Genomic DNA, 13,582 nt, shown 5'->3' on the forward strand with positions numbered 1-13,582 from the left:
GGAGTCATTCAGGATTCAGCCATGTTTTTGCTCTGCGTTAGCAATAGTTACAGGTTTTTAGCTTTCTCCTGAAATGTTTTATTTTATTTCTTCTTCCTCAGGGTAGTAAAACCAGTGTTCGTACAGGTCCTTAAAGTCCATAAAAGTCCTAAAAAAATGAATTTGTAAAATTAAGTACTTAATTATCCATAAAATTGATAAATCTGTTAGTCAATAAAAGTCCTTAAAAATCAGGGGGGTTTTTCGTCTCCCTTCTAATAACACATTTTTAATTTCCGAAAACGCTGTTCCCGCTGCCCCGATTCGCGCAAACGACCCTGTTTCACAGGCAAACTGCACTAGCGGTCAGGGGCTGAACAAAGTGTATAGTGGCGACCCCTGGTGTCTGCTTTTGAGAATAGCCCGGAACCACGTGGCGCTGTTTGGGATCAGTCCCGAACAGGGTCACGTGACTACTTCGTATCAGCTCGGTCGCCCGCCGTTGATGCATATTAATGGAAACATGGATTAACAAAACATACGACTTTCAATCTGTCTATAACATGTATAGAAACATGCAGACTCGTTAGAAAATTTATTCCATAACATAAGAATAGCAAGGGGGGGGTGTTCTGGGCCACCCTGTGTCAATTTAATACTTTTTAGTTTCAATTGTTCCTGAACAAAATGAAAATCTTGTGAAATAAATTTTACTCTAATTTCTTTATATTTTTTATTTTTAGCCACTAACCATTTCCTCGCCCACCGTTGAGGTTTTCTTAAAATCGTTTTAAATATCAGACATATCAGGAATTGCTGCACTTGTTGCAAGATTTGGTCAAGAAAAGTCCTTTAAGAGTCATAAAGAAAACAAGCAAGTGATTGTTACAATAGGCAATTTCACACCAGTGATGTTCAGTTTTGGTCATTGGGTCCTTAAAAAAATGAAAATTGGTCCTTAAGTCATTAAAAAAGAAGCCTGAAAAACTGTGGGAACCCTGAAAACTCGCTTTTGCTATGAACTGTCATCACTGTCCATGCTGTAAAATTAATGCTATTATACTGAGAAATGCTGGCAAAAATGTATAAGATTTTTGCTAATTTTATAAATAAATCGTATTTAAAAAAAAAAGATAAATGTTGATAAAAATGCTACTATGTTTGTTGTTGTGAACGAGCGAGTTGCCAGAGGTCCGTAACCGGGGTCTGTAGCTGGTCGTGCTCACCAGCCAATCAGAGCGCAGGATTTGATGGAAACCGGGCCGTGAAAAAAAAATTAGTGAATATTTCTAGACTTTCACAAAATAAACCCCAGCAAAATAAGTTTTTGACTTTTTTTACTATGTTATAGTAAAAAATGTTGATTAAAAATGGATCAACCCTGAGTGAAAAATGACCAGAACAGACTCGACTGTGCTTTGATGGCATCCATTCCTTGCGATTCAGATTCGCCAGCCACTGATGTCGTCTTTTTGTAGAAATTTCTGTAGTTTTCTCTCCCTGATGCAATATTACACCGCACAAATATGCCTTTTTATCATGGTTTGAAAAACCCGAAACTGAACAAAAATTGACCGTGTTTATGTCCTTTCCTCACTACTGCATTGTATTTGAATCAAAGGTTGACTTGAAACATGACCGCTGCATGTTGCTATTTGAAATATGACGCCACATTCAAGTCTGTGGCACTTCACCTTAAAAAAAAAAAAAAGAGCGAGATGACGATGTGGTAAGATCTGTAAGGGTTTAATTGCTGTAACAGAAGCATCATGTTGGCATTCTGTGTCTCAGAGATGAACACCAAAATGCTGGACTTTGAGCAGTTCCTGCCCATGCTCCAGGCCATTGCTAAGAACAAAGACCAAGGCTCGTTTGAGGACTTTGTGGAGGGACTGCGAGTCTTTGACAAAGAAGGCAACGGTACAGTAATGGGGGCTGAGCTTCGCCATGTTCTCACCACACTGGGTAAGCAGACATCCCTTTAGGGGAGATTATATAAGGCTATCTCGCATATCTAATGCTCTGTCAGAATAAAGCAGTACAGCATTTTAGATTTAGTAAAAATTTAATCCTTAAGCTGTATGACAATACAGTGTAAAGGGAAATGTATGAAATGAAGTTTCATCTGAAGCAAATTTATGAATAATTTAAAGCTGCCTTAAGTGATATTAGCAGTTCTAGCTAACTTAGCCCTCCATTTAAGTACATGCAAAGCTTTCTACAAAGCCCCTTCGTCCACACATGTTCAAAAAGCTGAATTGGTGTTCACTCATTTTCTTCCTTTCTTTTCTGGAGTTTTTTTTTTTTTTTTTTAATCTATATAAATGTTACCTGCTACATTTAATGAATGTTTTTTGTAGTGTAAGCTGTTCTTGGCAACAACGGAGCCAGAATATTTGGTGGAACGTGATCCTTCATGGTCATTTCATGTATTTTGACAATATCAGTACGACGAGTGAAATCTTGTGTGTTCTGACTTTTGACACAAGTTGAAACCACCCCAGGTGTCCAGCCCCTCCTGTCAATCCCACACCTGACACTTAAACGCCTCTCTCAAAGCTCCTGCTCTTTTATAGCCTCCCCTTTTGTGGGTTGACATGCAAAATAAGACAGGCAGGAAGGATGCCTTCATGCAGATAAGTTTCCCCGATGCTTTCCAAGTACACAGTGCTGACCTTTTATAGCAGAACTCCTGACATGGAGCAGAGCCCCATACTTAAGAGAATATGGTAATGCATCAACCTGATATTTATTTATTTATTTATTTATTTATTTTGATGGCTTGACTGTGTACCACCTCAAGGAATCTGATCATGAGTGCAAGGCAACGTCTCTCATAGACATTTCACTGTCCAGTGGTCAAGTGTTTATCTTTATTTCCATAAGAGATGGGTTTTTATCCAGCTTTTATTCATTTGCGCTAGCAGCGGTAGCACAAATCGTTACTCTTGCTAAGGATCTTCCTACTTTATTATCCTCCTAACTTTTTTTTTAAAGGATGCTATTTCTCTATTTTCAACCAATCACAAAGTTTCACATGCAGAATACCTCTGGGCTGATTTAAGTTGCTGTGACTTTTGGTGGTGATCTGGATCACCGAATTGGAATGATCCATGAAAAACAGGCTTTTATTTTTTTTCTTCTCGTCGCTAAGCATTGTTCTCCATCTCTTACCATTCTGGATCAATAGGGTATGGTGACTGAATATCCCAGTTTATAAGAGCTCGCGCAAATTACTGTGACTTTTTAGTTATAGTCTCTTATCTAATTCTAGTTCTCTTCCTGTTCACGTTTTTTACAACTCTACATCTCCCTCAGTTTTCAATCATCAAATTTCACATGAACTATGAAAAACGGTATGGAGTGGGTCGTTTTATACAAAAAAATCATCACCACTTTTCCTTGACCTTCAATTGACCAAGGTCAGCTTGTGCAAATTACTGTGATTTTAGTCAGTCTCTTTCTAGTTTTTAATTTGCTTTTTTAAAATATAACATGGCATTTTTTGCTAACATGTTTTACAGAAAATATTCACAACAGCTTTATAGATTAAAAAAAAAATAGTTAAAACGCAGTTATTAGTCCACTAGCTTGTTGGACAATTGATAGTTTTGCTGTGATTGCACTCTAATCAGGAACAGGTGCATGCTAATTTGTCCTAATGGTGTGCGCATGCTTTGCAGTTCATGGTTGCACACAATGCACGTGGACATGAGATGTAACCAGGCAACTGTTTGACAACAAGCTTGATATTCAATCGTAACTATAGACCCTTTTCAGTCACATGACCTTCGTAAACGCGACCACCATTCTGGACATGTAGCGGACTTCGGCTCGAATTGGTTTGAATGCGAGGAAGGCGACAAACGGAGAACATACAAGAAAAAGGAGCGAGATGCAGAAAACACCTTCACTATCCAGCGACGTAGGGCATTTACAGGGCGAGCAGAGGGAGAGGTATTTGCAAAAATTGAGGTTAGCAGGCTTAGAGAGTGACGTTTACCTGCTTCCACCAGGATTGTTCACTGACGTACGGACGTACACGAAGCCCTCGTCTTTACCTGACTTCGGCCCACATGATCTGTATACCTATGTCGTTAAAAACCCATCGCCATACACAGGTATTGATCTGAAAACTCTTGTTTGAACACTTATTTGTAGGCAGTGCTTAATCTGTAAAGTGGGAGGTCCTGGAGCGCAGAGGATGAGCGGCTCCGGTGCGGAAAAAAAGAGGGGGGGAGGGGGGCGCGGCGCGGCGCTTCTGGGCATGTTTTGTAATAACACTGCAAATTAAGTTCATCTGCAGATATTTTGTGGATGTCGTTTCATGAGAGAAATCACCAACAAGACAGATATCAAAATCAGACATTAACACTAAATAAACTTGCATTTTTTTATTTTTAATTTTTTAATTTTTTTTTTTTTGTTACATAGTCAAGAGAGGTGTCGGATCACTGGATCCAGTGTAAATAGCTGCCGGAGCCAACGCCCGAGGTTCCGGAGCGCGCTCCGACTTGCTCCCCCTCAAATTAAGCGCTGTTTGTAGGACACTGCCTCTGATCTGTCCTACAGTCTACCAACAGCAAAGGAACACAACGCTAGCTAATGTCGTTAGCCAATAGCTACTACAGAAGAACAAAGAGGTTACAATGGGTTATTTTAGCCTATTTGGTTACACACTCGCCGCCACAGAATGTTAACAGCAATGTAATGCTTTTCTGGCTAATTTTATTCGTCTTACCTCCAACAAAGTGGTCACTACACAAGCGCTGGTATGCCGAGGGCTGCCAATCTTTCCTGTTTATGGCCGCTATCCATCTTCTCCGTCGGGATCCGATAAAATGATAACCCTTGCCTTGTTTGTTGATGGTTACTACATCCAGGTGCACAACAATATAGTGGCATGATGGAAGTCTTGCTGAAAATAAGCACTTTCTTTGCTGCCATTCCTCAGTGTTGGCTGTGATAAACTACTGGTAGTACACGTCCAAAATGGCGGCCGCGTTTGTCGTGACGTCACGTGAAAAGGGTCCATATAGTAATGATATGTAAAGTGAAAGCGCTGGTTCACTGCTGTCCACTAGGCACCCAACAGAGTCACACCGTAATAAATGTGGTGGTGTTTCTGGCATGCGGCGTCAAAGAAAGGAATAAATGTTTATTCGTGACTGCGATGTGTAGCTCATTATTGGCGTTGCTGTCAAGACCAATGCAGCAGTTTATTGATGTGACATGCACTACGCTACTCAATTCGATGGCTCATATTATTCTGTTCAGATTGATTTTGTGCCCTTGCAAATATTTTGCTCATACACTCATCAGGAGCTCTGCTTTTGGGTGCTGCCAGAATATCTATATTAATTGCTGATTAGTAGTCCTATGCAAAAATGTGACACTGCATTGTTTTAAACAGTATGATGAGCGTTCTGTTAATTTGAAAATCAGATTTCCCATCTGTACAGCTCTTAGAGTTAAAATAGAGAGAGCACGCTGGCTGATGGCTCTAGATCACAACAGCGGACACGGATTACAGGCTACACGGTTACACAACCACATGATCACCCTTAAAATGAGTTCTTCAGTAGCTTTCGGAAGACGTCAGCCCCATGCCACTGTGACGTGCATTGCCTGAGAAAGAGGTTGTGGGCGAATTTGAAGCCCTGCTTTCAGTTAAAGTGATGCCCCAGGCACTACTACAGAGCTCCTGTTTCAGTCTATCGTTTTCCCGAGGTCACACGTTGTTTATCCAGTCAAGTTTCTGGGAGAATTTGTGAAATGTATTTATTTTTATGATATGGTGACATTTTATAGTGTAGTTGGTTTTAAACCTCATAGCAATTTTTTTTTTTTTTTTTTAATTTACTTCGTAGGTGATTATTTTTTTTCTCGTCTGTATAAAACTGTTTTTTGCATTGTTTATGATTCAGAATTTTTTTTAAAAAGGAGTCTTTTCAGTCTTTTTTTTTTTTTCTTCAAAATATTCTGAAAATCAAATTGAATCTAATTGTGACTAGTGTGGATCATTGCACACCTACGAATTAGATTTTATTAATTTATTTATTTTACTCAACATAATTTTAGTAATGCTGATCAGAGATTTTTAGCAGAAGGTTATTTTTTGTTTGGTTTTTTGAAATTAATTGAAGTAAATGGCATTTATTGTGACAACTTTTAGGAGAGAAAATGACCGAGGATGAGGTAGAAACACTCCTAGCTGGACATGAAGATGCCAATGGCTGCATCAACTATGAAGGTAAATAGATGGTTTAAAAAAGAAAAAAAAAAAGTAATGAAACCCTTAACCTGGTCTTTTGTCCACAGAAGGAATTTGATGTCTTATGATCTGTCTTGTGTGTCTGTATAAAGTGCACAATGCTTAAAGTGTACGTAACGCCTCGAAGCCACGCTTTTTTTTCCTTGTACAAAGCAACAATCATTGTTGAATGATCATGTGTTTTCGAGCCATAGCTGATCCAAAAGGCCATAAATTAATGGAACATCAATAAGAGCAGCCGATTTTCACGGAATCTGCCGAGGCTGAACCGGAAGATCCCGAAGGGGTGCGTGACCTCACTAGGGATGTTAAGTGATGACCGATGGCTGACCGAACAACGTCAACCGGTTAATTTTTTTTTTGGTTGTCGGTTAAAAAAAAAAAATCAATCGTTTTGGAGCGGAGAACCTGGAATTCTGTGTTGTAAATGCTTGGGGCATGCCATGCAGTGTAAGGACGACAGCTGACAAATCAGAAACACCCATTTAGTCACCCATTGGAGTGTTTGAATAATTTCATCAGAGTAAATTCTGTATTAAAATTACTAAATGAGCAAATGCCGTTACAGTCCATGAAACGGGAAGTATGAGAAGAAAACAGTAAATCAGAAAGCTGCGCACGTTTGTTGTCAAACAAATCTGCCAAAAGGCGCGCCAGTTAACCGGCTAATGAGGCTCGGTGGTCGGTCAAGATTTTTTTTTAGTTTTCGCCATCCCTAGACCTCACACGTAACAATTCAGGTATCGATTTCATTCATGTGCACAGCAGTGGTTAGACGGATCTCGATATGGAATCACGTTTTGGAGAGAATTCTGATAGCGATTGGGATTCTTATATGTCAGATGAAGGGGCAGATGATTATCAAGGGTATTCCGGAGTAAATAGTTATCTTTTCCAGCCCCCAAGACAAGAAACTGCCCGTTCACTCAGTTCACGACAGTCTTCGTCTGTAGCGCGTGCGAGATGGAGAGATGTGCCGAACGCAGTGGTTACCTTTCATCATGTTTTCCTGAACAAAACTAAAAACAAATAGTCTTGCAATATTGCAATCTGAGAGCATTTAACACATTTCAGTTAATAATTAATGATTGCATGCATGCATTTTTTTTTTTTTTTTTCTTCCTGTTGAAGTGAATCAGATATGATGAGATCTGATGTCACGAGCGTGTAAATGTTGCTCATACACACTGCACCAGACGCAGGATTGTGTGTGTGAGATGATTTGGGGGGGGGGGGGGATCGACGACCTGTCGACGTCAGATCAAATGTCATTTATTAAAGAAGTTGGTTTCTTATTTAATAAAATGAAATGAAATCTGCCCGCTTCGTTCTGACTGTCCTGTTGTATATGGATTTGAACATCCAAACACAACGCAGCGGTTTCCCATTGTTACTTTTGTAAGGTTCCAACAATATCCAGTTTCAGCGAGCAAACAAGCAGAGTTAGATAAACCAAAATGACCCAGGTAACCGGGTTTCCATGCATGACGTCATGCAAGATTATCCCTGAGGCAAGGCTGCCTTTTTCCGGGATCCGGAAGCCGCGAATTATTGATTAGTTTTGTGCTTGATGGAAAATATTTATTTTATCCCCTTTTATTAATTCATTTTGGTCGTTACTAATGAGACTCATTTTAAAGTATTATAAGGGGTGTTCACACGGCACATATTTGCATCGATGCTGCACTGATGTATTTTGTTGCGATATATCTTACACCGGTGTAAATTTTGTGGAGCGTTCACACGTCACAAACCTGCTTACTAGAGAGAAGCGTGTTAGCACCGGTGCAGCCCCACTTGCGTTCACATGGCAGTTTTTGCGACCGTGCTATACGATAGTAATAATGCGGAAATGAAATGTGCACATGCGTGAGAATGTACTTCCTTTTCCCGGTTGTCATGGCATCACCAAGTGCCGGGAAAACAATGTGGATGAAGACACCAGTGTTGCCAGATACTGCTGACGTTTTCCAGCCCAAAATGTGTTCAGATCCGCCAAAATGCACTTAAAACCGCCCAATCTGGCAACACTGGAAGACGCGCAGTTCTGTTGTTGATGTTCGCCATTTTGGAAGCGCAAAATACCAGGATGCAAATTATGCAATGCCCGTATGTAATCAACTCTCCTCACGCGTAGCGAGTCTACCCCTGTAGCGTTCAGACGTCCCATTTTATATCGGTGCTGCCCCGCAAACTAGCATTTACTCCGGAGTAAATTTCTTAAACCGCCTCCCGAGCAGGGTTAGATTTGCACCGGTTTAAGCAGCTTTCAGGGGCTACACCGGTTTAACTTTGTACCGTGTGAACGCTCTACCGGGGCAGCCCCGGTGCTACACTGGAGTACAAGTTGCCGTGTGAACACCCCTATAAAAAGGCATTACGTACACTTTAAAGATTTGTGCAGTATAATGTTGTTTTTGTAAGTGGGGTACATGTCATAACCTTTGCTGATTTCTCGCAGCTTTCGTTCGTCACATCATGTCTGGCTGAGAGCCGTCTCAGGAGTACGTCCTCCTCCTGCCATCAACACGTATACAATGAGATTTCGATCCAGACTCGAATTCCTTTATACAAGCACGCATGCCTCGACAGGATATCATTAGCACTACAGCCATTTGGAAATTACAGTAAATTTAATATTGTAACCAAACTGGACCTGGTCCAGCTGTTAAAACAATCTGAAATGAATGGACAGGTTGATATCTGTGAAGCGCTGTTTTTGCTCCGAGTTTCTGTAGGGCATGACGTGTCTCTGTATTTCAAGAGTCTGGTTCGAGCTGGTGTTAGTGTGGAGGTTTTGACTGGTTTGACACTCGTGTTTGTGTAGCAGCAGCAGCAGCTCACTCTGGGCCCCTGGCTGTGGCATGCTCTCTGCATGCGTCTGGCCCAGCACTGCGTTGGTCACATGGGCTCGGCTGGATTACTTTCACGCTGCACAAGAACACAAGCAGTTCAAGCATGTGTGTATACATATTGGAGACCTAGACAGGTGACCCACCACTGTTTCTGCTGCACCTTTGTTTGTTTTTTGTAGACCTTTTTGTTTGCTGGCCGTCTTTTCTTTAATGCTTTTTGAGATGCATATATCTCAAAGTCAAAGGTCCTAGCATCATGTTTCATCAGTAGTAAAAGGCTAATAAACGAGAAAATTAGCATTACTTTGCCTTTTGCGCAACAGAGCAGCACAGCGAGCCGTGTTGAATTAACTTAATCACTGTCAAGCAGAAGCCAGCGGTTGTCTCGTGAGCTAATCTGGTTAGCTGATTGTAGCACAGGTGAAAACATCAGACTATTCTGTTAAAATAAAATAATAAAACCACGTCTGCTTGTTAAACCTTCCATTCATTTAAATAGCCCAATTTGTCATGATTTAATTTTCATATTGCTGTCTTCCATCAACAACTGGTGTGAACTAGATGGCTGAGAAATGTTGATCTTTCCCCCTCCCTGTAAAAGTGAGTTGCCTTACTTGATTATGGGTGATTCTCATGAAGACCTTCAAATTAACATAGTTTTTCACCTCATTTCAGTATTTTTTCAAGTTGAGAGCCTAAAATAGTGTGAATGTTCTTTTTTTAATGGAAAAATATTTTAATGGAATTTTATTCTTATTTGAGGCTTACATGAATCAAAATAATTCTCATCACCGTTACAGTAAATGATGAAGCTAGATCATGAGTTAAAAACATTTTTTGACAATTTATTTCATATTTCCACAAAATATCCCATTAAATGAACAGCACAGTCCATGACAATTACTTTATATTTTTTTGACATTTATTTATTGCCCTCACAGTGCACGGTAATGAGAATATTGAGTAACGGTAATGAGATACTCTTGGCTAATTTCACAAATAACCTGAAATGCTAGCAACCTATAACTTTGCCACATGTTAAAGCCTTATATTGTGATGATAATCATAAAATAATATTTTTATTTTTAAAAGTAATGAGTATTAAACCATAACGGTAATGATAAGACAGTGTAACTGAGGACAGATTTAGCAACATTAACATAAATATCACAAAGTACGAGAAGAGTGAGCAACTGACCTTGTCTCCATTTTGAATCTTGTATCTGAAGTGATGCATCATGGGATAGCTGATCAATTTAAAGGCACGGTGTACTTTTTATAGGGGGGTGAAATCATGAAACGGTATTGAGAAACATTTGGTGCGGACACAGTTATTTTGTTTAAAATCAAGTACCTTTTTTTGTTCAACACAAATATTAATATGCATAAATATAGATGTTTTAAAATTTTACACTAATTTTTTTATATAATTAGGAATTTTTATATGATTTAAAGTAAACATTAAAAAAAGGGATGTGGACACATAACGGTAATGAGAATTTCCATAGATTTTTTTTTTTGTTTAATTGATATAAAAATTAGTTTATATGATGATGATAAACCATTTGTCCATACACTGCTCCCTATTTTCTTTACACAAAATATCAGAGTTTATCTGAATTAAGTATTGATTTTGGAAAATGCGTCCTGGACATGTTCACTGCAGCTTCATGAGAATCACCCTTATAGCTATATTGTGTAGGTTATTTATTTATTTTACATGAGAGGAAAGCGTTACTAATTCAGGGGATTATATACACTATATGGGCGCAAAAAAAAAAAAGTATGTGGACACCTGATGTCACATCCATACGTGAGCCTTCCCCAAACTTTTGGAACAAATGCTGCAGTTAACAATTTAAATTTATTTATTTTTATTAAACCTCTTTTTATCTTGAAGTAATTTCTTATCTCAAACAATGTACAACATGCCTGGAGCAGTTGGGGGTTAGGTGCCTTGTTCAAGCCATCCCTGCTGGTCCAGGGAATCGAACTGGTGATGTGGTCCCAAAGCTGCTTCTCTAACCATTAGGCCATGGTTTACCCCTAATTTTTAATCAATTAATCTATAGGTTATTTTTATTTTGATTAGTCAGTTAAAGTGCATATTCTGGACCAATTTCATGTTTTTTATATGAAAGTATGTCCCTTTACACACTCATCCAGAAGGGTAATTTTGCACAAGGCCGTCTGTCTACAGCAGAAAAAAATAAAATAAAACGCGTCTGGAAAAATCCCAAGGGAGTCTGGAGCCAGATTCGTGACGTTACCTGCGAAAGCGCCAGCAGGCTGTGCGAGCTTTGCACGGTTTCAGTGCACAGCCTGTGTAGACCAAGCGCTCCCATTTCTCTCTCATTGTCCGGTCTTTTGGAAAACGATGAGTACTAATCTCAAGATTGGTGTTGCTATTGTACACCCTCCTACGATACATCTGTTAACCATTTTAATAATTACGCGATAACGTTGAAGAAATTTGCAGAAAACCAGCAGGTCGTTTTCTCATAACCAAACCAGCGCTGACGTAGGATTCAGAAGGAGGCGTCCCGCACGCGACGTCATGAAAATCAATGTTTGCCGGGAAATCCAAATGCCAAGATTTATCAGAGGCGGACCAATTCGTCTCAAATGGCTCGATTTCAACTGAATTTTTCTGGTATTGCGCAAGGTAAAAAAAAAATTGCAGAGAATGCAGAATGTTACAGATATTTGACCAAAGTTTAATATAAAATAGGAGAATTCCATTGATCTTGCTCCTGAATTTACCCGTGATATGCACTTTAACGTTAGGATTTTCTGGTTAATCTATTGGTTAGTTTCTACTTAGCCAGTTGATTATTTGGTTAACTTACAAATTAAACAATACCTATAACTTCTATCATGAATCTTTCAACTCATCAAACTAAAATCAGTGAAGTATTTGAGAATGAAATTTATGAAAGAAGGAACCATTTCAAACTTGTTCCAAGCTAGTGCATAGCAGTTGTGCTGTGCCGCTTCAGTATTTTCAGTAATAGATGTATTTTGCGCGTCATTCCAGCCCTATTTGGAAGCGCACAGTTGTATTGGATGCCTTTGTATTCTGTAGCGTGATAACTTCCCTTCACTGGAACTACGGGGCTCAAACCTGTTCCAGCATGGAAATGCTCCTGTGCACAAAGCGAGCTCTATGGAGACGTGGCGTGTCCGGGTTGGAGTGGAAGAACCCGAGCGTCTCTCGAAACCTTTGGGATGAACTGCAATGTGACTGTTCTCCAGGCTTCATTGTCCTGACCTCAGTAATGCTCTTGTGGTCTTCCCAGAAGAGTGGAGGTTATTATAACCACAAAACGGGGACTAAATCCAGAATGGGATGTTAAACAAGCACATATGGTTGTGATGGCCAGGTGTCCCCAAACTTTTGGACATAGTGTATGCTTTAAAACAGTCGTTCACAGCCACAGCTTTTGGATTCAAAACATTGTCCGATGTTGTTTCTGAGTGAAGTACAGCCAAAAACCCGCTCTCAAATTTCCATTACCGTTTAACACAGAGGTTCGGACATGACCTCGTATTCTCGCGGCTTCTAATAATCTTCAGATTATTTCACGTGATTGAGAAGGACGTCAGCTCTCTAGGTCTCAAGTATGTATATCTGAGTTTAATGGAGTTACAAAAGTCTTTGAGTGTATACACTGCGATTGTCTCATTTGGAAACTTGTGTAATGTGTCACTCTGGAGATGTTGCTCGAGCACGTGGCACATTTAAGTTTAATTAATTGAGATGATGGCAGATGTACGTTCTCTCAAAGCTTTCAAAGCAGCGCAGTTGCTTCTTTTACTAACCAACCAGTGGCAGTGAGTTGCTATAATTTTTTTTGCTGTTCTTTCTTCTTTCCCTGACCGTTGACAGCTGGGCTATACAGACTCTGTTCTGTTCTCTAATCCTGACCTATTGTAGAGGGAAAAACCTGGATGACCTTCTTGAACTTTCTCTTGAATCCTGTAGACCTGGTCAAACCCTTAAGCTCTGGCTGAGTAGGAGATAGAGATCATCACTCACTGTTGCCTTTCTCTGGTGTAAATAAGGAGCGTTGCGGATGGCTCCCATCTACAACATGCAGTATGGGCCAAATGTTACAGCAGACGCAGTGAAGATACGTCGGGCAAGTCAGTCAGATTAGAACTGACCGAACAGGGGAGAATTCAACGACACATTTGAAAAAGGATTTCAGAAGTCGTTCATTTCCTGCCTGTGTGTGTGGGGGTGCTCAAAGTTTAACCAGTGTTTTAATCCACGAGTACGCGTGCCCCTTTTCCACCAAAGCAGTTCCAGGGCTGGTTCGGGGCCAGTGCTTAGTTTGGAACCGGGTTTTCTGTTTCCACTGACAAAGAACTGGCTCTGGGGCCAGAAAAACCAGTTCCAGGCTAGCACCAACTCTCTGCTGGGCCAGAGGAAAGAACCGCTTACGTCAGCGGGGGGGCGGGGTTGTTAAGA

The 13,582-nt window shown here is 40.1% G+C and overlaps 1 protein-coding gene across 5 annotated transcripts in view; it reads left to right on the forward strand.

Annotated features, from left to right (window-relative positions):
• zgc:153867 (uncharacterized protein LOC337226 homolog) overlaps positions 1–13,582 on the forward strand; it is a 339,132-nt gene that overhangs the window by 24,545 nt on the left and 301,005 nt on the right. For 2 of the 5 annotated variants that reach the window (XM_060938501.1, XM_060938500.1), the window contains exons 4-6: positions 1,771–1,944; positions 6,155–6,232; positions 8,715–8,757. In XM_060938501.1, the coding sequence (XP_060794484.1) occupies positions 1,771–1,944; positions 6,155–6,232; positions 8,715–8,743 (281 nt within the window). In that variant the 3' untranslated portion in view covers positions 8,744–8,757. Of the gene's footprint in view, positions 1–1,770; positions 1,945–6,154; positions 6,233–8,714; positions 8,758–9,080; positions 9,243–13,582 lie in introns of all 5 variants that reach the window. The other 3 variants (XM_060938497.1, XM_060938498.1, XM_060938499.1) reach the window with 2 other exon arrangements.

Source organism: Neoarius graeffei, chromosome 13, assembly GCF_027579695.1.
Source record: "Neoarius graeffei isolate fNeoGra1 chromosome 13, fNeoGra1.pri, whole genome shotgun sequence".
NCBI lineage: Eukaryota > Metazoa > Chordata > Actinopteri > Siluriformes > Ariidae > Neoarius > Neoarius graeffei.